Source organism: Carcharodon carcharias, chromosome 3, assembly GCF_017639515.1.
Source record: "Carcharodon carcharias isolate sCarCar2 chromosome 3, sCarCar2.pri, whole genome shotgun sequence".
Lineage (NCBI taxonomy): Eukaryota > Metazoa > Chordata > Chondrichthyes > Lamniformes > Lamnidae > Carcharodon > Carcharodon carcharias.
Genome location: NC_054469.1, coordinates 140,460,259 through 140,484,866, shown reverse-complemented (window position 1 = coordinate 140,484,866; position 24,608 = coordinate 140,460,259). Strand labels below are relative to the sequence as shown.

At 42.7% G+C, this 24,608-nt stretch overlaps 1 protein-coding gene across 4 annotated transcripts in view; it reads left to right on the top strand.

Moving 5' to 3' along the window:
• Positions 1 to 24,608, top strand: part of LOC121276439 (zinc finger protein 385D-like) — a 469,044-nt gene that overhangs the window by 281,157 nt on the left and 163,279 nt on the right. For 3 of the 4 annotated variants that reach the window (XM_041184845.1, XM_041184846.1, XM_041184848.1), the window contains one exon: positions 10,379 to 10,489. The exons of the other annotated variant lie outside the window; for it this stretch is intronic. In XM_041184845.1, the coding sequence (XP_041040779.1) occupies positions 10,379 to 10,489 (111 nt within the window). The remainder of the gene's footprint in view (positions 1 to 10,378; positions 10,490 to 24,608) is intronic. 4 annotated transcript variants of the gene reach the window in all.

Below are 24,608 nucleotides of genomic sequence, written 5' to 3'. Positions count from 1 at the left end.
GGGAAAACAAGTATATATATAAAAAATATATAATAATTATTAGAAAAAAGGGGATCAAAAAGGGGGTGAGGATGGAGGAGAGAGTTCATGAACTGAAGTTGTTGAACTCAATGTTGAGTCCGGAAGGCGGTAAAGTGCCTAATTGGAAGATGAGGTGCTATTCCTCCACAGTTATATGTCACTTTTCGTATCCTTGGGATATCCCAACATATTTTACAAGCAATGAAACTCTATTGAACTCTATTGTTTGCCTTTATAAAGGCAAACAAAGCAACTAATCCGCACTCAGTAATGCGTGGACCAGATAATCTGGTTTTGGTGGAGATAGTTGAGTGTGTCATGACTCACTGGAGATAGTGTGCTGTAATATCTAGCCCACTGTTTCCCGAGCCACGACCAATGTGAAAAGTTTGATCAGCCCACCAGATTGTCCCAATTCTACCTAACTGTTCAATTTAGGTTAACAGAATACGAGCACCAGGTTTGTAAACTTAATAAGTAAATAACTGTTAATTAAACAAATTGTCATTAACCCGTGGCAAAAGAAAGAAATATGAACAGCTAACTTTTAACTCTATAACTTAAACTCTATCCCTTCTTAACCCCTATACACACACACACATGCCACATAAAACATAGATTTTAAGGGTGAGATAAAACAGTCCAATTGCACCAATCCAGAGTATGGGATTATATGGGTTGATTTTGATTGATGGATTCTTAAATTCTTTGCAATTTGTTGTTAATGACATGAGATGGTGTTCCAGCACTTTCAATCTGTAGTTCACTGGTTAAAAACTTGCTTTTCAATGGAAAGAATTTTTTGGTTGACGAGCAGGGGTGGGGCCTGCTCGCCAATGTGTTAAATGACGCAGGGTGACGTTGGGTGGACGTCCTGATGACACCGTGTGTCATTTAGATTTTCAGTTCGGCAGGCGGGCAGCCAAGTCGGCTGCGCGCCTGTCAAACTGTCAAAGGCCTATTAAGGCCATTTAAATAGTCATTAAAACAACAAGCAGGGCTGCCCGTCAAACCTTAAGGTTGGCGGGCAGGTGAAGAGCCCATTTTTCATGGAACCACATCCACAGGCGGGATGAGGTTTCATGAAGGTTTCATGAATTAAATATAATTTTTTATCAAAATTCATGAACATGTCTAAGCTCATGTGACACTGTCACATGAGAGGACATGTCTTAAAATATCTCCTTTTCTTTATTTAAATTTTTAAGCCTTAAACTAATCTCCCTAAGGACTTCTGTGCTTCAGGGAGATTTCTGTGCTCTTTCGTGGGCATGCGTGAAAGAGCGCAGGCCACGACTCATGGAATCCCTCCCCACCACCCCCACCCCCAACACCTCCCCCGCCGCTTGCAAAGGGAGCGCTCAGCGTTTCCAGCTACACATCATGCTGGGCAGGCCTTAATTGGCCCGCCCACATAAAATGGCGGCATGGTCCAATTGGGGGCGCCAATTGGGTTCACGTCTGCTCCCACCTGTCCCCACACAACACCCCTGACGGGAAATTTCTGCCCGATGTCTCTACTGGTGATTTTCCCCTTTTCGTCTTGATGGGTTTTTCCAGAGAGAACAGGTACAGAAATATGAAGAAAAAGCCAGCTAGCTAGCCTTGTAGATTTACTGGAATCTTACACACACAGGAGAGAGAGGTTTTAGATGTGTTTTCTTTGCAGGCTGGGATCTCTCTGCTCACTGCTATCACACAAAACCTTGGTCACCTGATCAGGAGCCAATTAAGGCAGTTCCCCCTCATTCAGGACCCATTTCCGGCACCATTTTGTCCAACTTGGCTTACACTGTTCTAGGAGATAGCAACATTGTATATTTTTCATCCTGTTCCAGTGAACATATCTTTCAACTGCAGCCATGGTAGTTTTTAAAGCCACGGTCAAATTTTTAAAACCACAGTCTCACAGAAATAAATAAAAAATAAAAAGATATGTTCCTTACAAAGGAACAATATAGGCTTGAGCAATGATCCATGCTCTTCTGAATAGCATCAGATGATATTTGAAATCCACCTTAGCGGGCTGAGCCTTGGTTTAAAGTCTCAGCCAAAACACATCACGTCTAACAATGCAGCATTACCTTAGTAACACACTGAAGTATCAGCCAAGATTACCTGCTCACCCCACAATCTCTGAATTAGAGACAGGAATGCAGCAAATTGACTGAAGCTGACACTGGACTTATTGAAGTGTCTCTTATCCAAATTGCTCTATGTGGAGAGTGAACTAGTAATATTTCAGAAGGATCAAACATTTTAATTATAATACATAGTACATTTCATAATGATAGGCATATAATATTCCTGAATTATACAAATAAATAGTCTGTATGGTCCCAATATTCCATGAGCTATCATCAGAGTGGTAAAGGGCCAAATCAAATCTTCATCACAAAAACAGCCTCAACTGTCTTCATTAGTCCAACATGCTGTCACACTTAAATGCACAACGCCACAGAAGCGCCCAGTGGCATCTCATCTTTTTAAAAAAAATTATATATTCATTCTCAGGATGTGCACATGATTGACAAGGATGTTTATTGACCATCCCTAATTGCCTTTGAGCATGTGATGTTGAGCCATCTACCTTAATTGCTGCATTTCATGTGGTGTAGTTATACCCGCAATGCCTTTAAGGAATGGAGTTCTAGGATTTTGACTCAATGACAATGTGAGAGTTCAGCTGATTTGTGACCTGGAGGGATGGTTTTCCCAAGGCCTGTTTCCCTTCTCCTTCTAGGACAGAGGTCATGGGTTTGGAAGATGCTGTCAATGGATCCTTGGTGGGATGCTGCATTGTATCTTGTAGGTGATATACACTGCAAACGATGCAGCAGTGGCGGAGGACTGGATGTTTAAAGTGGTGGATGGGTTGCCATTAAAGTAGGCTGAATGGCACTGAACTTTTTGAGTGTTGTTGGTACTCATCCAGGCAAGTGAAGAGTATTCCATCACACTCCTGACTTGTACCTTGTTGATGGTAGAAAAGTCTTTGGGTAGTCAGGGGTGAATCATTCACCACAGAATACCCAACTTTTGACATGCTATTGTAGCCACAGTATTTATGTGACCCCAGGGTTTTGATGGTGGGAGATTGACTGATGATGATGCCATTGAATACCAAGAAGAGGTGGCTAGACTCCAACCTGAGATATGGTCATTGCCTGACACTTGTTTGGCATGAATATTCCTTCACACTTAATTAGCTACCATTGATCCCAACTCCTTTTCACCTTAGATGTAAGTAAACAGTCTACAGCACAACTGTTTGCAATCCAGTATCTTCAGCACCTTTCTGAGACTCAGAACCTACTGATTGTGCAACACCTGCCCGTTTACTTCCCCCCTCCTCACTGTCCAAGAGCCCAAACACTCCTTTCAAGTGAAGCAGCATTTCACTTACACTTCCCTCAATTTAGTCTACTGCATTCACTGCTCCCAATGCGGTCTCCTCTACATTGGAAAGACCAAACGCAGATTGGGTGACTGCTTTGCGGTACACCTTCGGTCTATCTGCAAGCATGACCCAGACCTCCCTGTCGCTTGCTATTTCAACACACCACCCTGCTCTCATGCCCACATGTCTGTCCTTGGCCTGCTGCAATGTTCCAGTGAAGCTCAACGCAAACTGGAGGAATAGCACCTCATCTTCTGACTAGGCACTTTACAGCCTTCTGCACTGAATATTGAGTTCAACAATTTCAGATCATGAACTCTCTCCTCCATCCCCACCCCCTTTCCGATCCCCCTTTTTCCAATAATTTATAATTTAAAAAAAATATATTTTCCCACCTATTTTTAAATTTATTTCGATCTATTGTTTTATCTCCACCTTTTAGCCCATTTCAATCCCTTCCCCCCACACCAAACCCACAAGGGCCATCTGCCACTAGCTTGTCCTGCTTGCTAACCTTAATGTCCCCATTAGCATATTCCTTAGATAATATCACCACCGTCAACACCCCTTTATCCTTTTGTCTATGACATCTTTGGCAATCTCTTCTTTGCCTCCACCTATCACTGGCCCTCTATTTAGCTCTATGTGTCCCACCCCTCTCTATCACCTAATTTCTATATTTCTTTAGTTCTTATGAAGAGTCATACTGACTCGAAACATCAACTGTGTTCCTCTCCGCAGATGCTGTCAGACCTGCTGAGCTTTTCCAGCTATTTTTGTTTTTGTTTCAGATTTCCAGGATCTGCAGTATTTTTGCTTTTATCATTGTTAACTCAGACTGCTGCCATTGTCTTCAAGTGTAAATATATTGCACTTTCTCCCAACAAGGCAATCTAGTCCTTCCTTTGATCTCTAAAAATCAAACTAACCAGGCTTCCTGTCAGGCAGACTGCAGAATAGGTCACATGACTCCCTTCATTTATCCTAAATTTAAAGCTATCGTCCCAAAATATAATAATCTTACAAACCTCATAATTGTAACAATAAGCTTGTTCATTATCATCAGTTAAGTGCAAGAAGGGCTGTATATACGGTAAATGGCATTTTGGCGGATATCACCAATCAGGTCTTTCTAGCTGATGATCACCTTGATGTGCTTTCTTTCATGCAGTATCACATAAATCCTGATCTCCAAAAGAACATAAGAAACAGGAACTGAGTAGGCCATTTAGCCCTTTCAGCCTGCTCCACTACTCAACATGATCGTGGTTGATCTTCTATCTCAACTCTGCCTTCCCGCACTCCCTTAATTCCCTTAGTATCCCAAAAGCAATTATATCAGTGTCTGTGTTGAATATACTCAATAATTGAGCATTCACAGTTCTATGAGATAGAGAACGCCAAAGATTCACAACCCATTGATTGAAGAATTAGCTCCTCAGTGTTAAATGACTGACCCCATATTCTGACACCATGACCCCGTGTTCTAGATTCCCCAGCCAACATTTTCATTTTCTCAGAAACATTTTCTCTGCATCTACATATCAAGCCCTTTAATATGTTTCAGTTAGATCAGCTCTCATTACTCCAGCTAATATAGGCCTAGCATACTCAATTTCTCCTCATCCCTTCATTACAGGAACCAGCCTATTGAACCTTCCTTGCACTCCCTTGAGAGCAAATATGTCCTTCCTTAGATGAGAGACCAAAACTGCACACAGTTCTCCAGGTGTATTCTCACTAATGCCATTGATAATTGTAGTAAGGTTTCTTTACTCTCGTACTCCAATCCCTTTGTAACAAAAGCTAATATTCCATTTGCCTTCCTAATTACTTGTTGTACCCACATGCTAATTATCTGTGATTCATGCACAGGGGCATATGAACAAACAAGCATAGGAATTAGGAGTAGGAGTAGGCCACTCGGCCCTTCGAGCCTGCACTGCCATTCAATAGGATTACGGCTGACCTCAATGTAACCTCAACCCCACATTCCTGCCTACCCCTAATAACCTTTCACCACCTTTTTAATCAAGAATCTACCTAGCTCTGCCTTAAAAATATTCAAAGACTCTGCTTCCACCATCGTTTGAGGAAGAGAGTTCCAAAGAGTCATGAACATCTGAGAGAAAAAAATTCTCCTCATCTCTGTCTTAAATGACCAACCCCTTATTTTTAAACAGTGACCCCTAGTTCTATATTCTCCCACAAGAGAAAACATCTTCTCCACATCCATCTGTCAAGACTCCTCAGGATCTTAATGGTTTCAATTAAGTCGCCTCTTACTCTTCTAAACTCCAGTGGATACAAGCCTAACCTGTCCAACCTTTCTTCATAAGACAACCCACCCATTCCTGGTATTAGTTTAGTAAAACTTCTCTGAACTGCTTCTAATGAATTTACATGTTTCACTAAATAAGATCAATACTGTACACAATGCCCCAGATGCGGTCTGACCGCTGCCCTGTACAACTGAAGCATAACCTTCCTATTTTTGTAATCAATTTCCCTTGAAATAAATGATAACATTCAATTAGCTTTCCTAATTACTTGCTGTACCTGCATATTAACCTTTTGTGATTCATACGCTAGGACACCCAGATCCCTCTGAATTTCAGGACTCCGCTATTTCTCACTGTTTAGATAATAAGCTTCTTCTTTATCCTTCCTGCCAAAAATGATAATTTCATATTTGCCCACATTATACACCATTTGCCAGATCTTTGCCCACTCACTTAACCTATCTATGTCCCTTATGTCCTCATCACAATTTACTATTCTACCTATTTTTGTGTCATCAGCAAATTTAGCAACCACACCTTTGATCCTTTTATCCAAGTTATTTATATAAATTGTAAAAGGTTGAGGCCCCAGCACTGATCCTGAGTCATTGGTCTCTGTTCCTTTTTCCAGTTGCAGCACCTCAAGAACAGAGGGTAAATTATCTCTGCCCCCACCCCTGACTCTGGGTATTGCTAATCATTGAGAGTGAATGGTTGTGCATGTGTGTGTGAGAAGTTGATGAGGAGCAGAAGATAATTTAATGATTCTGTGTGAAAATCTACATTATCAGCAGAGACCTGTGCTACTGCTGTGGCAGCTTGAATAACCTGAACTCTTTCATTCTATTATGAAACATCTGTCACCATGATGAAGAATTGACTACATATCAGCCTCCACGTTTGTAATGTTGCTGTGTCTGAAGCGCAGCTGATATGAAACCCCCTTCTGCTTCTGTTTGATTTGCAATCAGTGCTGCTTAATATTGAGGACTGCTGCAGGATTTGATCAGATGATTAAACAGCAGTGTAAGGTAAATTGCTAATTGGTGCTTTGTTTCTTTTTTTAAGTACCTATATACCAAACTGGTCGATGGTCAGTTTTATTTGATCTAAATATGTTTTTGAGCTCGCTAGCTTGAAGAATAAATTAGAAAAAAAAATTGCAGTCAAGGCGACTGCAAGTGATTTTATTATTTATTACAGGTAACTTTTTATACCATATTCAAATGCACATAGTGAAATTGCTGTGATCATTTGTTCCCTTCATAACCAGTGCACTGTAGCTACACTGTGACCTATCTCCAAAAAACAACTGGAGCAACTCATCAAGGTTCCTTCGACAGCACCTTCCAAACCTGTGACCTCTATCACCTAGAAAAACAAAGGCAGCAGATGCATAGGAGCACCACCACCTGCAAGTTCCCCTTCCTCACACATCATCCCGACTTGGAACTATATTGCTATTCCTTCACTGTCGCTGAGTCAAAATCCTGGAACTTCCTTCCTAACAGCACAGTGGTTGTACCTACACAACATGGACTGCAGCGGTTCAAGTAGGCAGCTCCCCATCACCTTCTCAAGGGCAATAAGGGATGGGCAAGGGCAATTAGGGATGGGCAATAAATGCTGCCCTTGTCAGTGATGTGTACAACCTATGTATGAACAAAAAAGAGTAAATGCTGAAGCAATAACAGTTATTTTTATCTCCGGTTTATATCTTCTTTGACCTTTTTTTGAGGGAGTTGGGTTTTATGTTTCCAAGGTGAAGGATGGCGATGGTCCCAGCAGTCAGGACAGGACTCCTGACCTAGACAGATGGTTTACCCTTGCACCGGTATCAGTCTTTCACTCTTCTCACTACGACCTCCACCACTTGAATGTCTTTCTCCTGTGTCTTGGTGGCAAGAACTCCTCTGATCTGACTAGAGCACAATACAGAGCACAATACAGTTTGGGCATGATCTCCTCTGGCTTACACTCTATTGTTTGGCTACTTAGTTAAGCATTCCAATTATTTTATTGAATGCTGCTCTGCTTTGGATATGTTGAGTGTTGATACTATTAAGACTGCAGGGCTGGGATTTTCCATGGCCGCTGGCGCGGTATGTTCAGTGGCATGAGCAGACAATGTGGATCAATTGATTTCACAATGGCGTGAAACTAGTTTGCGAGCATCCGCTCTGCCCACCGATGGCAGGCCGTGTTTTCCATCATCGGTTGTCGGGAACCTCATTGTAATACGTCAGCATATCATTATAAGGCCAGCCCACCGGACACATCCCACACCCCCGCTGGATCGTCCGCCTGCATCTGCAGGAAAACATGCCGACGTGTTTCACAACAACATATAAGCTACGTGCACTTGGTGGGCAGCACTTCGCTCAGGACTTCGAGGTTTGTTTGCCTACCTTCCTTCAATCAGCACTCGCAGTCATCAGCGCCAGGCTTCACAGACAGCACCACATCACTTTTAGGGGGGCTCTCGGGTAGGTCTCTACCTACCAGATCAGCCATAAGGTGGGTGGCTTTTCAATGACTGCAGGGCAAGGTCTTGCTTGGGGAAGGGGGAGAAGTGGCCTCAGGCAAGGGAAGAGACGGCAGGATAAGGGCTGCAATGGGGAAGGAGGGTAACCCAGGGTGTGTGTGGGAGCTCATATCGAGCTGTGCAAGCAGACTCAAGATGGTGAAGGCTAAGGAGGCAGTCTCCAGAGGAGATGAGGTCAGATGGACATGTCAGGGTGTGTGTGAGAATGGGTGGTAATGTCCCTTGAGCTGGTAGTGAGATGCCAGTGACTGTGTGATGGGCTTGTGTGTGTGAGTTTAGAATGATGACATGGTTGTCATACCTTGACTGCACGAATTAGATCATTCATCCTCTATCTGCATTGAATGGCTAACCTCTTCTGTGCTGATCACCACTGCCATCGCCTACCAAGCCGGAGTGGTAATGTTGCTGCCCCTCCTGCAGCCAGAGCTAGGGTAGAGGACATCACAGTGGGCCTCCACAGTGTCCAAAAAGCACTTGAGGGCTGCAGTCTTCTTGTTTTTTGGGGTCATGTCTTCTTTGCTGCTGTCCTGGGCTGGAAGCACTAAGCGTGGCTATACTTTAAATATGGCGCCCCCCCGTGATGAGGTGATGGTGCGGCGGGTGAATGAGAGCCTGCCTGCCATGGAAATGCTCCCAGGAATGTATCAGTAATGCGGTGGGTTTGTGATGATATGGTGTGAAAACCCGCCATCGCAGCCGGCAGGTAAAATGTCGTTTTACCTGCCCACTGCAGCACTTAGTGCAAATCTGGGCCAATTCCACCCTTGTTCTTTCCTGCTTTTATTCTTCACCTTTTTAACACCATTTGTGGTATTGGTGTGACACCACGAAGCTGAAATTGAAATAAGAGCCAGCAAAAATTTGGTGGGGGGAATAGTCTCAACCTCAGTTGAGATGCAGGAAGATGAGAATATTATCCACCTTCAACTGAAAGGCCTCAAGTGTTAGCTTTAATTGGTAGCAGACAATAGAGAAGAAAAGGGCTGAAATTCAAAAAGGTGTAGGGGTGGATAAAAACATACAGGGCAGTATTATACGGCCCCACTGTGGTGGGGGCGGGGCCACAAAAAGCAGTGAGCCGTTCAAAAGTCAGTAGGCTTTGTCGGGACCGTAAGATCCCGTCAGCATAAAATTCCACCCATAGAGACGTCCTAACCAGGTCATGCTGATAGTGGTGTTGATGGCAATCTTTTTCTTTGCAGCCTATTAGCTCTATGATAAGGAACTGAATGGGTCACAAAGAATTTTGGTGACCTCTGTGCTAGATAAATATATTTGATTCCCTGATAGGCTAACATTGTATATCAGAATTGCTTTTGTTACTCGTCTATTAAACTTTACATTAATTCTCACAACCACCACACATCTTAAATAAAACACAAGTATAAAGCCCTCACCTACAACTTGGCCAAACATAAGTTGATATCTGTGGTCTAATATTCATTTATGATCACTATACAACTGACCTGTGAGTCGCAATAATTTCTCTTTGGGCATTTGCAATGGGGCCTTTACATGTGGGCACCAAAATTAACTCAACAGCCAGCAAAGCACTGGTGAAGTTACTTATCTGTGAGCATAGCACCAGCTGGCCAAATCTGAAGCTTAAGAAGGTCACGTAAAAAAAACTGCTCTGCCAGAGAAGCCCCCAATTTTAACTGTTGACCACTATAAAAAGCTATTATGTTACAGTTGCACAAAATACTTACATCCTAAAGCACTTCTTGGAGCCAAGAATATTAGGCACAGCATTATGTTGACTATGGAGTGCCAACCAACTGTGCAAGTATGTTAATACACAGATCTAAACCCACAATTCTGTTAACAGAAAATTCACCTCAGTTTGTTGTGGGAAGACACTGATAGGAGCCCAAACACTGTGATGAATAGCCAACTCAGATTGCTCTTCCAACAGCCAGTCAGTGGTACTGGTAGAAGCCTTAGAAGCAACTCACTTGCCCATTTGCAGAATATGGTTTGCTACTTAACAAAAGGAGAAGGTTCCGAAAGGGGAAAAAATTGCAGCAAATAAACATCTTACAAAAACACAACAACATTTAGTAAGTCAGGCTGTGACCTTTGAAGGAGATAAAGAAATCTAATTGAATTTCTTGTCCTTTTTCACAGATGGACCCAGTTCAGAAAGCAGTGATAAATCACACGTTTGGGGTTCCTCTTCCTCCAAGAAGAAAACAAGTAATTTCATGCAACATCTGCCAACTAAGATTTAATTCTGATGTGAGTGTACAAGGGCCATGGAAGCATTTGAGCCCATAGATTGCTCCAGAGATGACACATAATATCTTGATGGACATGAGGCAAAAGCAAATGTTGTTAATGAAACATCAGCTCAGAATGGCATGTTCTAGAGTTTTGAGGGCTGTTGCAGAAACTCATTTTACTGTAGTTACCAACTGGTTATTTCGTATTCCAACCCTGGCACCTCAACTGTTAATTAATTTATTTTATTGAAAACCTGTGGTAAAGTAATACAGAAGAGGAATGTTAAAAAGCTTGAATGTCTTATTCAGATTTAGGACCTTGAACAAAAATTCTGGCATGTTGTCAGTGCCAATTATTTTGCAGATGACAAATCTTTTGACCCATTCAGCATCTTATCTCAGTCATCAATCACTTTTTGTTATGGATGAGCGGCAATTCAGATTTGTTGTTCAAACTCACCAGTGCGAAAAATGTTGCACCTGGAGGCTTTAGAAAATATTCTCAAATAAAGGGTGCCACAGTGCCTGGCTTTGTACAATTCACAGGGATGCACTATAGGTGTATTCTATCTGTGAATTGTGTACAAACACAAGCCTTTTACTCCAGCACCAGTTACAGCTAAAAAAATTGAGGTTACTGAAGATCATGTGTAAGAGTTGCTAAAAAGCATTAAACGAACCTTTCAAGTATTGTAAATACATTGCAGTCATTGCAAAAAGAATTGGTTATTTTCCAGAGCAAATACCTTAACACCTATGTAGAAGAATAATTGGTAAAAAAATGTTGCTGCTGGGGGATGAAAAAGAACTATAACAGCCATGTGTCCGTTACATCAACATAACTTCATGTGTCAACGACACAACAATAAATGTTGATGTATTTTACATCATTATGTTAGTTAATTTACATTGTGAATTGACCTTTGGATGTTTTTCCAGAGAGAAACACCAAACTTTAAGGTTGTGGCACACCAATCAAACTGTGGCAGTTTTATAAATATTTTTCAGTTTTGCTTACATTAAGGAACACTGACTTTTGGTCCTGACTTACTCCCAACTGTCAATAAATGAAGGATTAGATGGAAGGATCAATACCACAACTTCCACACTTCCAGTAGATAATGAGGGAATCACAGGAATGCATTATCCCAAGGTCACATATATATCTTCCCCAATATACCAGGGATCCAACAGACGGCACAGCCACATATCTATCCTTCTTATTGGATCAACATAGTTACATGGAAAGACATAGAAACAATGTAAGGAGTTTCAGTCTGCAGCACTGAACTGTTCGTGCCTGCTGGAAACTCGAGTGCTCATGTGTGGAATGCATGGAGGTTGTCCAGGCCTGTTATTTGCCTTGGAAGAGGCAGATATATGTTCCATGTAACACAGGATATGATGGAAACTAGGACAGCTGGATCTCTGCTGTTGTATGGGGATTCCACGGATCTCCTACTTAAGTTATAGCATGGTGCCGGTAGACCTCCCCTCCTATGTGACCTCCACCGCCACCACCCCCACCCCACCACACCACACCCCTCTACACTCACTTCCCTATGAGATTTCTGGATCAGAAAGTTCTGCTGTTTTAGCAGTTGCATCTATAATATGTTCCTTTTGGATGTACTTTTTCAATTTAACATTGAAGATATCTACAGGGAGAATTCCTATAGCGTTCTCCTGATTTGTGAGTGTTACTTAGGTAACCCTGGAGCAATAGTGCAATGGGCCTTTTTCCAGGGGATTTTACTGGTCTTCTCCTGAATAAATGTGACATGGTGGATCAGGATTAACACTGTGGAAATTCTAGGTGCCAGTTGTCGTGATCGGGAATGCATTGCCTGAAAGGGTGCTGGTTGCGGATTCGATGGTAACTTTCAAAAGAGTACTGAAAACATACCTGAAAAGGAAGAATTTGTAGCTATGGGGATAGAGCAGGGGAGTGGGACCAATTAGATAGCTCTTTCAAGGAGCTAGCACAGGCACAGTGGGCTGACAGGCCTCCTTCTGTGCTGCATGGTTCGATGATTCTATAAACCACTTGCTTCTACACCCTGCCTTCTTCTTCTTAGTAACACTCCTTACATCCTGCCAGAATCGACCTAATCTCAGTTTAAGCTCATATCTCTTGTTTTGTTGTTTTGTGTCAGTTCAAGTGGCCCTGACTGATCCTTAGCATCCTACATACGACTTGAATAAACCTGAAAACAGTCTACCACATAGCAGCTGCATAATAATGATTTAGCTTTTTTAAACAGCACTTTTGACATTGGCGCAGACATGGATACTTGTTGGATATCCGTGATAATAACAGCTTGCATTTATATAACACATTTAGTGTAGGAAAACTGCTCAAGGCCCTTCATGAGAGTGCAATCAGACAAAAATTCCAACCAAGTCAAAGAAGACGAGCGCACGCCCAAACCGAACGGGAGAAAAATAGTGCACAATGACGTCAGATGAGCGTCCTGACATCACCGCGCACTCGCGTGATATTTCAGTTGGTGGGCACGTACGAGAGGTGGCAGCGCACCTGCCAATAATTAAGAGGCCTATTAAGGCCCTTAATCAATCAATTCAATTGAATTTTTTGCTGCCCATCCTGACGGTTGGCAGGTGGGTGAACAGACCAAGCGGCCTTTGCATTTTTTGTGAAACCTCATCCACGGGCAAGATGAGGTTTCAGCCATAGATTTAAAACAATAAAAACTTTTAAAACTAAGTTTTAACATGTCCTTGCTTATGTGACAGAGTCACATGAGGGGACGTTTTCCTTAATTTTACCATCTTTATCTGTAAAGTCAAAAATCTTTAGCTCCCTGAGGCAGCTCTGTGCATGCGCTGACTTCTGCGCTTGCCCCCTCCCCCTTCCCCTCCCTCCACCCAGGCAGCGTTGAATGTTTTGGCATGTGATTCACGCTGGCTGGCCGTTGATTGGCCGGCCAGCCTGAAATCGCGGTCAGGGTCCAATCGAGGGCAGTGGTCGCTTTCCCTGCCGCTCCCGGACCCATCCACCTGACGAGGTAAAAATCTTGCCCATGAAAAACTCTGCCCACCACCAACCCCCCCTACCCCCACCAAATCCCCACCCCGGCCACTCCTCACCCCATCGCCCCCCACGGCAATTTTGATGCTTTAAAATGGGGTCCCAGTGGCCAAAAGTTGGGGAAGCACTGTACAGGACAGGTGATGTAAGTTTTAAAGAGCACCTTGAGAGAGAGGCGGGGAGACATAAACATTTAGTTGGGAATTACAGGGTTTAATGCTGAGAGGTCAGTGTTGCCAATGATGGGGTGAACGAAGTGAGGGATGCAAATGAATTGGAGGAACACAGAGTTTTCTGAATGGTTATAGTGTTGAAGAAAGTTGCAGCAATAAGGATAGAAAAGGGCATTGGGGGGATTTCAACACAAGGATTAGAATTTTAAAATTGAAGCATTGGTAGATGGGAACTAATGTAGGTCAACAAGCACAAGGTTGATGGGCGAATAGGGCTTGGTACAAGTTAGAATATGGACAACGGGGTTTTATACGAACTCAATTTTACAAAGGATGGAAGATAGGAGGGAAATCAGCCAGGAGAACATTGGACTAGTCAAGTCTGGAAGTAATAAAAGGATGGATGAGGATTTTATCAGCAGATGGGCTGAAGTGTTGGTGGAGATGGGGAATGTCACAAAGGTGGAAGCTGGCAGTCTTTGTATTCGAGAGGATATTGAATCTCCAGAGGTAATATTGCGGGGAGAGGATGCAATTGCAGGAGATTCTCTGACTGGGACAAGGTAGATAAGTGTGGAACCAGGCTAGGCCAATCCCACTCAGCTGGACAAATATTGAGAGGCATTTGAGTAGGCTGGTGTGGCCAATCATATCAGTGGTTGTAGATATGTTAAAAAGGATGAGGACAGTAAGCAGTTTAAATTTAAATAATGCATGTTTCCGCATAAATATAAACTTTCCCAGCTTTAAGATTGACCCAAAATTTCTCAGGGGCTCTTTTGGGGGAGAATTTTACCCTTGGTGGGGGCAGTTGGTGGGGTCAGGCGGGGGGCAGTCGGGAAGTCGACCATGAAATACGAGCTTCAGCGTCAGCGTTGCTTGTGTGGGGGGGAAAGGGGGGGGAGGAGGACAAGCAGGCCGATTGCAAACTTCGCGCATGCACAGAGCTGCCTCAGGGAGATGAAGTGATTTTAAAAAAGAAAATTAAGAAAATAAAAATGTCATAAAATATGTCCCCAAGTCACATGAGCAGGGACATGTTATTAATCTAGTTTTAAAACTTTTATTTTATTTTTATTTGCTTTCGGAAACCGCATCCTGCCCATGGAGGTTTCCAAAAAAAATGCAACGGTCGCTAGACCTTTTCGCCTCCCCACCAACCATTAGGTTGGATGGGCAGCAAAAAATTTACATGAATTGATTATTTATTGGCCTTAACAGGCCTTTTAATTGTCGGCAGGCATGCTGTCAACTCAGTGCATGCCCACCGACTGGACTATCGCACACAGCACGCTCAGCCAACGTCACATGCATCATTTCACGCTCGAGCGGGTCGGGCACGCACCTGACTGCCGAGCAAAAATTTATGCCCTTGGTTCTGCCTATAAGTTTTGTGGAAAATGGAAGGAACCAAATTGACCTGGGTCTCTGTCATTTCTGCTGGGTTACTTGTAAGGGGAAGAGCCACCATTTGCTCCTTAGAAGGCAAATAATAGACAGGGCTGTGGATTAGCTATGTCAGGAGCTCCTGTTCCTTAGGTTGGACAGGCACATAATGTATCATTGGAGGCCGACTTACTGAGGGAATTTTTTTTATTTATTTATTCATTCAGAGGATTTGGCATCACTGGCCGGGCCAGCATTTATTACCAATACCAAATTGCCCTTGAGAAAGTGGTGGTGAGCCACCTTCTTCAACTGCTGCAGTCCATGTTGTGCAGGTACACTGACAGTGCTGTTAGGAAGAGAGTTCCATGATTTGACTGAGCAACAGTGAAGGAATGGTGATATAGTTCCAAGTCAGGATGGTGTGTGGCTTGGAAAGGAACTTGCAAGGTGGGCATCTGCTGGTCCTTGTCCTTGTAGGTGGTAGTAGTCGCAGGTTTGGAAAGTGCTGTCGAAAGAGTCTCGGGTGAGTTGCTGCATTGTATCTTGTAGATGGTACACACTGCTGTCAATGTGCTTTGGTAGTAGGGGGAGTGAATGTTTAAGGTGATTACTAGGGTGCCAATCAAGCAGGCTGCTGTGCCCTGGATGGTGTTGAGATTCTTATGTGTTGTTGGAGCTGCACTCATTCAGACAACTGGAGAGTATTCCATCACACTCCTGACTTGTGCCTTGTAAATGGTGAACAGGCTTTGGGTAGTCAGGAGGTGAGTTACCCCAGTCTCTGACCTGTTATTGTAGCCACAGTATTTCTGTGGCTGGTTCAGTTCAGTTTCTGATCAATGATAACTTCCAAGGTGATGATAGTGGGGGATTCAGCGATGATAATGCCATTAAATGTCAAGGGGTGACGGTTAGATCCTCTCTTGTTGGAGATGGTCAAGCCTGGTGCTTGTGCGGCGCGAATGTTACTTGCCACTTGTCAGCCCAAACCTGAATGTTGTCCAGGTCTTGCTGCATTTGGATATGGACTGCTTCAGTATCTGAGGAGTCGTGAATGGTGCTGAACATTGTACAATCATAAGCGAACATCCCCACTTCTGACCTTATGATGAAGCAGCTCAAGCTAGTGGGGCTGAGGACATGAGCCTGCGAATTTCCTGTCCTGGGACTGAGATGACTGAGCTCCAAAAACCATAACCATGTTCCTTTGTGCTAGATATGACTTCAATCAGCAGAGAGTTTTCTCCCTGATTTCTACTGATTCCAGTTTTGCTAGGGTTCTACGATGCCATGCTTGGTAAAATGTTGCCCTGATGACAAGGGCAGTCACTCTCACCTCACTTCGGGAGTTCAGCTCTTTTGTCCAGGTTTGAACCAAGGCTGGAATGAGGTCAGGAGCTGAGTGGCCCTGGCGGAACCCAAACTGAGCGCCAGTGAGCAGGTTTTTGCTGAGTAAGTGCTGCTTTATAGCACTGTTGACGATCCTTTCCATCACTTTGCTGATGATCGAGATGCATGACTGTTGGGGCGGTAATTGGCCAGATTGGATTTGTCCTACTTTTTTGTGGACATGACAATTTTCCACATAGCCAGCTAGATGTCAGTGTTGTGTCTGTACTGGAACAGTTTGGCCAGGAGGCGCAGCAAGTTCTGGAGCACAAGTCTTCAGTACTATTGCCGGAATATTGTCAGGCCTCATAGTCTTTGCAGTATCCAGTGCCTTCAGCTGTTTCTTGCTATCACATGGAGCGAATTGAGTTGGCTGAAGACCAGTATCTGTGATGCTGGGGACCTCCGGAGGAGGCCGAGATGGATCATCCACTCGGCACTTACGACTGAAGATGGTTGCAAATGCTTCAGCCTTATCTTTTGCATTGACATGCTGGGCTCCCCTATTATTGAGGATGCAGATATTTGTGCTGCTGCCTCTTCCAGTTTGTAGTTCAATTGTCCACCATCATTCAAGACTGGATGTGACAGGACTGCAGAGCTTAGGTCTGATCTGTTGGTTGTGGGATTACTTAGTATGTCTTTGCAAGTCAACTCTGCTCACTGATGCTCAGCTTGGGTTCTGCTAGGGTCACTCAGCTCCTGATCTCATGTGTTGTAGTTTCACCAGGTTGACACCTCATTTTTAGGTCTGCCTGGTGCTGCTCCTGGCATGCTGTCCTGCACCCTTCATTGAACTGGTGCTTGATCCCTGGTTTGATGGTAATGGTAGAGTGGGGGATATGCTGGGCCGTGAGGTTACAGGTTGTGGTTGAGTACATTCCTGATGCAGCTGATGGCCCACAGAGCCTCATGGGTGCCCAATTTTGAGTTGCTAAATCTGTTTCAAATCTATCCCATTTAGCATGGTGGTAGTGCCACACAAAACGATGGAGGGTATCCTCAGTGTGAAGATGGGACTTTGTCTCCACAAGCACTGTGCGGTGTTTACTCCATCAATGCTGTCATGGACAGATTCATCTATATCAGGTAGATTGGTGAGGATAAGGTCAAGTACGTTTTTCCCTCTTGAGATGCCCAGTAAAGGCATGTCATATTCATAACTTTTAAAACATGAACTTAACTTAATTAACTTTACTTACTTAACTTGAAATATGAACAAAAAGTGCTGGAAAAGCTCAGCAGGCTTGTGGAGAGAGAAACAGAATTAACGTTTCGAGTCCAATATGACTTTTTCTGAATAAGGATGGGAGTGGATCCAACCTCTAAATTTTGTCAGGTGATTGACCCCTGAAGAAGGGCAGTTTTGAAAAAAAAGGTTGCCCATCAGTTCTGTTAATCGGAAGTTGAGGGGAATGTGATTGAGGTTGTGGGAATGCTTGGGGAATGCCCTGTGGGCAGGCAAATACTGGCGTTCCCAGCAGACATAGGCAGATGGGTGTATCGCTAGTGGAGATTGTGCCTGTATGTCTGATGTTGATTAGGTAACGTCCCACTAAATCCATAAACTTTGGTAATGTTAATGCTGGATGGCACCAGAGTACAATCCTGGAACAATCCACAGAATGTCAGCATGGTCATAGCTTGATCTTCCATCGGTCATATCTTGATTTTGTGATGTTAAGTGGACGGGTGGCAAAGGAAAATAGGACCGAGATCTGCAATGCCTTCTCTCAATCCATATTAGCGCCCATCCATGTACAGGCATTATTTTCATCGGCTTGTAGCAGCACCTGCCTATCATTGGCAGAAGATAATTCAACTCCTGATGAAATAAAATTGGCAAGAATGAGTATTTATGCTTTCAGAACACTTATTCAGACAGAGGTTAAGAATGTAGCATGGTCAATGGAGAGCTCCATCAACTACAAGATAAATTGCTAAATTTTTCATTCCTATTATTATTGCACTGCTGGAGACTATAATCCTGAAATGCTGCACGTACTTTCATTTCGATGATTATGTAATAGTAAATCAGCTGGAATGTCTCAGTGAATCAGTATGCATTGTATCGTTTCTGGAAGAGGCAAATGAATAGAGATAGATGTACTTATGCTACCAGACAGACTTATCGAAAGAGCACAACTTACAGAATAATAAACAAGTGATAAACTCCCCTTTGCAGTATAATGTTAAGATTCCTTGATGGTTAAAGCATACCTGCTGAGACATTTCTGTTTTCTGTTTACAAGATATCTATATGTGAAAGCGCATATTACTTTCAATGTAAAACTTAATTTACTACTCCTGGTTAGTGCTGAGTTTTTAATCCTATTGGAGCATTAGAACATGCGTCCACAATTAGTAGTGATATTGTGGTTGACCTCACAGAGGACATTCCTATTCCCAGCTACCTCACACAATACCATTTCCATTTCAGCAGCAATCAAACAGGGCTACTGGGGCTGCTCTCCCACTTGACAGAAGACACATGTCCGCAGAGTGGGATTCCTTTCCCTTCATTTTTGCCTTAGCCCTCTCTGTGTTCTATATTAATAATATCTGCAAAGGATTAAGCTTCTTTTTGAGACTTTCGAAGACACAAAGAATGTTTGTGATTGCCAGGGGCAAAGGTGGCATTGTGGTAATGTCACTGGATGAGTAATCCAGAGACCCAGACTAATGCTTTGGGAGACATGGGTTCAAATCCCACCATGGCAACTGCTGGAGTTTAAATTCAATTAACAATAAAATAAATCTGGAAAAGAAAGCTAGTTTCAGTAATGGTGACCATGAAACTATCATTGTTTGTCATAATAGCCCACCTGGTTCACAAATGTCCTTTGGAGAATGAAATCTTCTGTCCTTACCTGGTCCGGCCTACATGTGACTCCAGACCCCCTGCAATGCAGTTGACATTTAACTGCCCTCCGAAACAGCCTAGCATGCCACTTCAACATAGTTCAACAGCAATTAGTGATGGGGAACAAATGTTGGCTTTGCCAGCGATGCTCACATCCCATCAAAGATTTTTTTAAAAATCCACTTATTTATTTGTCTGCATGCCATGCTCTCTAATCACTAGCCTGTTCCTTGCACTTACCAAATCTACACCTGGAACCGTGCATAATTATGTAGCTGCGCTGGTCCATAGAGGTACTATTAATTAGCACATTATCACTGATGCGATTAGATCAATTATTGACCTGATTCATAACAGAAATTGGTCTCGCTGCCTTCTGTCCGGAAGAACAATCATGCTGAGTCTCAGCAGCTTGTTGGCTAGGGATATTAATTCTGATTTATGTTGATACGTAGGATAATATGTAACAATAGGGAAGACTTTCCTCATAGATAAAAATTGGGTCTGTATCTTTACATATGTGCATCTGACCTACAAGATTTTCTAATGGTCATTGTGCCCACAATGTGGATCCAAGGAGATCTTCTCTAATATATTATTAACATTGTTACATGGGAAGATTCTGGAAAAGATTTTTACTTCCATTAATGATCCCCATTAGGTAAGCTTTTATATTATAAGAGTAGCCATAGATGAAATTCTATATGGAACAAGTTGATTGCTATGCTGCAGGAATCACAGATAAGCCTGTGTTTTTTGAGTCGTTTCTCCCACTTTTACTCCAGATTATTTTATTCAAGCTTCTTTATATTGGGTTGTTCTCATAGGTGAGTCTTAGCTCTCAGTGAATTGAAACTTGGAAAAATGTTGATATCCCGCAAAAAGTAATGAACGGTAAATCTCCCTTTAAACAGTTGCTGAGGCATTGTGAATCACTGGATATCTAACTGACTGTCAGCTAAATTCTAAAGGAGTAGCCAATCATACACACAAATGAACAAGTGTTTGATTTTTATAGCTTGATCTGCCTGCTTGCTTGCTGCTTGCATTTGTACCATTTTTGCAAGGTTTCTGAGACCGAAGTTATGACAAATGAATGGGAGAAGCCCAGCAGAAATTCATCACCTTATCCTAGACTACTTTGATTACTTTTGAGGGATGCAGCAAAATTTATCAGATCTTTGTTCTCTTTACCTTTAATTTGTGATTAGTTGCTTCCTTCAGGAGATTCAAAGATCAAATTATGTTCAAAATAGATAAAGAATGTATGGTTTGTGGAGGAAAAGCCCTTGATGGGCTGAATGGCCATTTCTCATTCCATACTGATTTTTTAATCTCATTTGAAAGGGTAGTTAGAATTACGAAAGAAATCTTAAATCATCTGTTTAATTAAGTCTTACATATCACTATCAGGTTATAACAGTGCTGCATAAAAATCATATTCAGAGGTTCTAAGTGACGGCTTGTTTGGGGAAGATAAGTAGAAGATATGATGCTGCTTTGATTAAGAAAGAATTGGTTAAATATCTGGTTAGGAATGGGGTTGACTGTTTTAAGGATAAATATCGGTAGAGTTCAAAAGATCTCAAGATAGTTACAAATTAATCAGGTTATTCCACCCATCTTAATTTATATATCAGGAAAGACCCTGTGGTTCCTATCACGGCATCCAACTATTTTTAAATGATTCTAATTATTTATTTCTACCCATAACCAATATCTTTCTCCAAATAATTATCCAATTTGAATTTTCAAAATTTAACATGCCTTTTTATGACCTTATCTAATGCACTCACAATTTCATGGAATTATGCATTTGAACTGCTAAGTCCCTTTATTGAGCCACAACTTTTGTCATCTTTCTATTCCATACATGCTTCTATTCTTTTTTTTTTCAAAAATGTATTATCTTACCATTATCCACTTTATATTGCTTGGTGCCATCTGTCTGTATATCCCAGAAGTTTGTTATTGTCTCCCAGGCTGTTTACCAAATACACTTTTGTGTTGTCAGGGAATTTTGAGATTGTGTTTTCTGTGCCTAAAGCAAAATCATCCATAAAATGAGAACAATAGTGAACCTAATATTGACTCCAAGGTTACACCATTTCTAACCCCTCTCCAGTTCAAACAGTACATATTTACTTTGCTTTCTGGTGAATACTAAATCTACTACATTCTGTTCAATCGAAATGAATCATATATTACTTAAGCTTCTATGAGTCTTTAATCAAAAAATGTGTTCTCTTTACAATATTGTTAAATCAATCTGCCCTAAAGGTAGTTAATGGTTAGTTAGCCTGGTGATGATCAGATCCAGGTTGTGCCAATACCCTCATTTAGATGTCTCCAGGATACTTTTGGCATAATTTGTTCTGAAAGAAAGTGTTAGTTACTCACAGATAATGGTAGCAGCAAAGTTGAAGTAATCTCTGTCCATTATCACTTGTCTATCCCAGGCCATGATGTCTGAGGCAGGAGAGCCTTGCCTCATGGTCTGCACCCACTCTTGCTTTGAAATGTCCCAGTGGGCCGAGATGTTCTGACTTAAGGATTCTGCTGATAGCAATGCCAAGCTCCTCATAGAACTTGTCTTTCACCTTTGTAGTGGAGCACAGCATTGGAGAATAGGTACTCAATGACTTTAACCGGCCCTGTTTGAGTTGACAGGCAGATAAAGAAGATGTTGTGAAATGTTTGTGTTTTATCATCGAGAGTAGTGAGCTCCTTACAGCAAAGCTTACACCTTGCTCACACATTTCCTCTGAACTCCTCCCTGCCAGCTGAATGTGTCATGTTTTTCTTTTAATGATCCATTCTTGGTGAGCCTGGGCTCTTGTACACAACCTTTGTCAATGTCAGCCTATCAAGTTACATGTTGATCGCATCTATCTTGCCCGTGTTATTGACCAGCTGTGTCTGTCAATCCTGTGCACATGGTGCTAACATTCTAGCTAGCCACTCGAAGAGTTGGCATCTTCTTTCTTTTCATTTGTTTCATTTGTTTGCCTGGTGCAATGGATTTGGTTCACCTGTTGAGCAGACTCTAAGTTCCCAGCACTCATTGAAGCAGATGGACAGTGGCAGGTCAGCATCTTACTAGTTGGGAACTGCGGTGGCTGACACAAAGGTCCCTCCAGCTGTCAGAGACAACCCATAGCACCCCTTCTCTATGCCAATTGAGTTGGGCTTATCACTCATAACTGCTGTCTCCTGTGTTATGTTAATGCTCTGCAATGAAACTGTAATGCTCTCTCCAGGGTTCAAGCCTGGACAAAATTCATGGAGACCCTGGGGTGCCCAAATGTCAAGGTCCCCCTCTTGATTTCCCCAATAAAGTCCAAAGGAATGCAAAGCATTACATTTGGCACCAGCTTGGTTGCAAGAGTTGCCCTAGTTGTTGCTCTCTAAGCAGCATTCTCAACACATGCAGCTACCATACCATTGACTGTGAAACCGATTACTTCCTGGTGAACACTAAAGTTAGGATACAATCCTTGAAGGCTTTCCATTCAAAGCAGAAATGCCGCCATCATATCAAGTTCAGCCATGCTGCCTACCCAATAAAAACCACAGCTCCTCAACTCAATTGGACATGTGCTTTCCGCATTCCCACACAGTACAGAAGCAAAGTGGAATATACTCTGAGACGTCACCAACAATTGCGCACTCTCAATTTATGGGAAGCAGGGGCAACAGAATGTTGACTTATTTGAGGCTAACATCCCCATGATGGAACCTGGCATTGAAACGGTGCAGTCTGCTCTTATTAAGTACAAGCAAGACTCAAGCGTGAAGGCTCTGAATGCACTAAGAGTGGCTCAAAGTAAAGTCCAAACTTTTAGGCCATTGACTACTGTTTACAGCTTTGCCAAAATATCCAGATATCTTTTGGCACAGGAATGCTAGGGGCACGTATGAAGGAATCAAAAAGGCAACAGGTCCATCAACAAAGAAAACAGCTCCAGTGAAACTAAAGGGAGGGGAAGTCATCACCAACTGCAATAAACGGTTTGAGAGATGGGTGGAATAGGACATTGAGTTATACTTTGGGGACAACACTGTCCTGAAGAAAGTTCTAGACACCATGGGAAGCTTGCCTTTCATGATGGGGCTGGTTATTGAACACATAGTGGAGGAGCTTAGCAAAACTAATGACTTGCTTGCCACGGGCAAAGCTTCAGCTGTTGATGCTATAGTACCTGAACCCATCAAGAATGGGAAACCAGCATCCTGAAGCAGGCATCCTGCATGAACTCCTCTGTCTCTGCTGCAGGGGGAGGTGCCCTAGGATGTGTGAGGCAAAGATTGTGACCCTGTACGAAAACAAGAGAGACTGCAACTATTGCAACATTTATTGACTCATTTCCCTGCTGAGCATTGTGGTATAAGTATTTTCCCGAGATGTCCTTGTCAGACTGCAGATCCTGGCTGAACACATCCACCCCAAATTACAATGTGCCTTCGGAACTTGAAGATCTACACTTGACATGATCTTCTCAGTCCTGTAGCTGCAAGGGAAATGCCATGACCAAAGGAGACCACTATACATTGTCTTCATCGATCTCACCAAGGCATTTGACCATGTGAACAGAGGCGGTGTGTTTCAGCTGCTGGAGAGAACTGGCTGCCCTCCGAAGCTGCTCAATGTGATCTCCTCTTTCCATGACAACATGATAGGCAAGGTCAGCTATGACAGGGCAACATTGGAACCCTTTGAGAACCCTGGGGTCAGACAGGGTTGTGTCCTGGAACCAACACTCTTTGGCATATTCATTTTTTACTGCTTACATATGCCTTCAGGTGATTTAAAGAGGGTGTCTATTTATACACCAGAACTGACAAAAGCTGTTCAGTCTTGTTCACCTTAGATCCAAGACAAAGGTCAGTCAAGTCCTCATCAGAATGTTGCTTTACACTGATGATGTCGCAATAGTTTTCATCCACCTTCAGTGGAAAATGGACAGACTTGATCATGCCTGTAGGAGTTTGGTTGACCATCAGTATATGGTTTGATTGATCTGTGTTTGATCATGTTAGTTGTTTCTCTGAATGCTTAAGCCTGTGAGTTGAGCTAGGGAGCTAAATCAAATGAAAATATTCTAGAAAAGACCTAGGTCCTTACCATGGGGAGAATTTTCCCCACGTCGGGTGGCTTGTGCGGGGGCAGGTGCAGACCTGATCGGTGTCCCTGATTGGGTCTGCACTGCCATTTTACATGAGTGGGCCAATCAAGGCCCGGCCCACATGACATGTGCCCGGAAGCGCT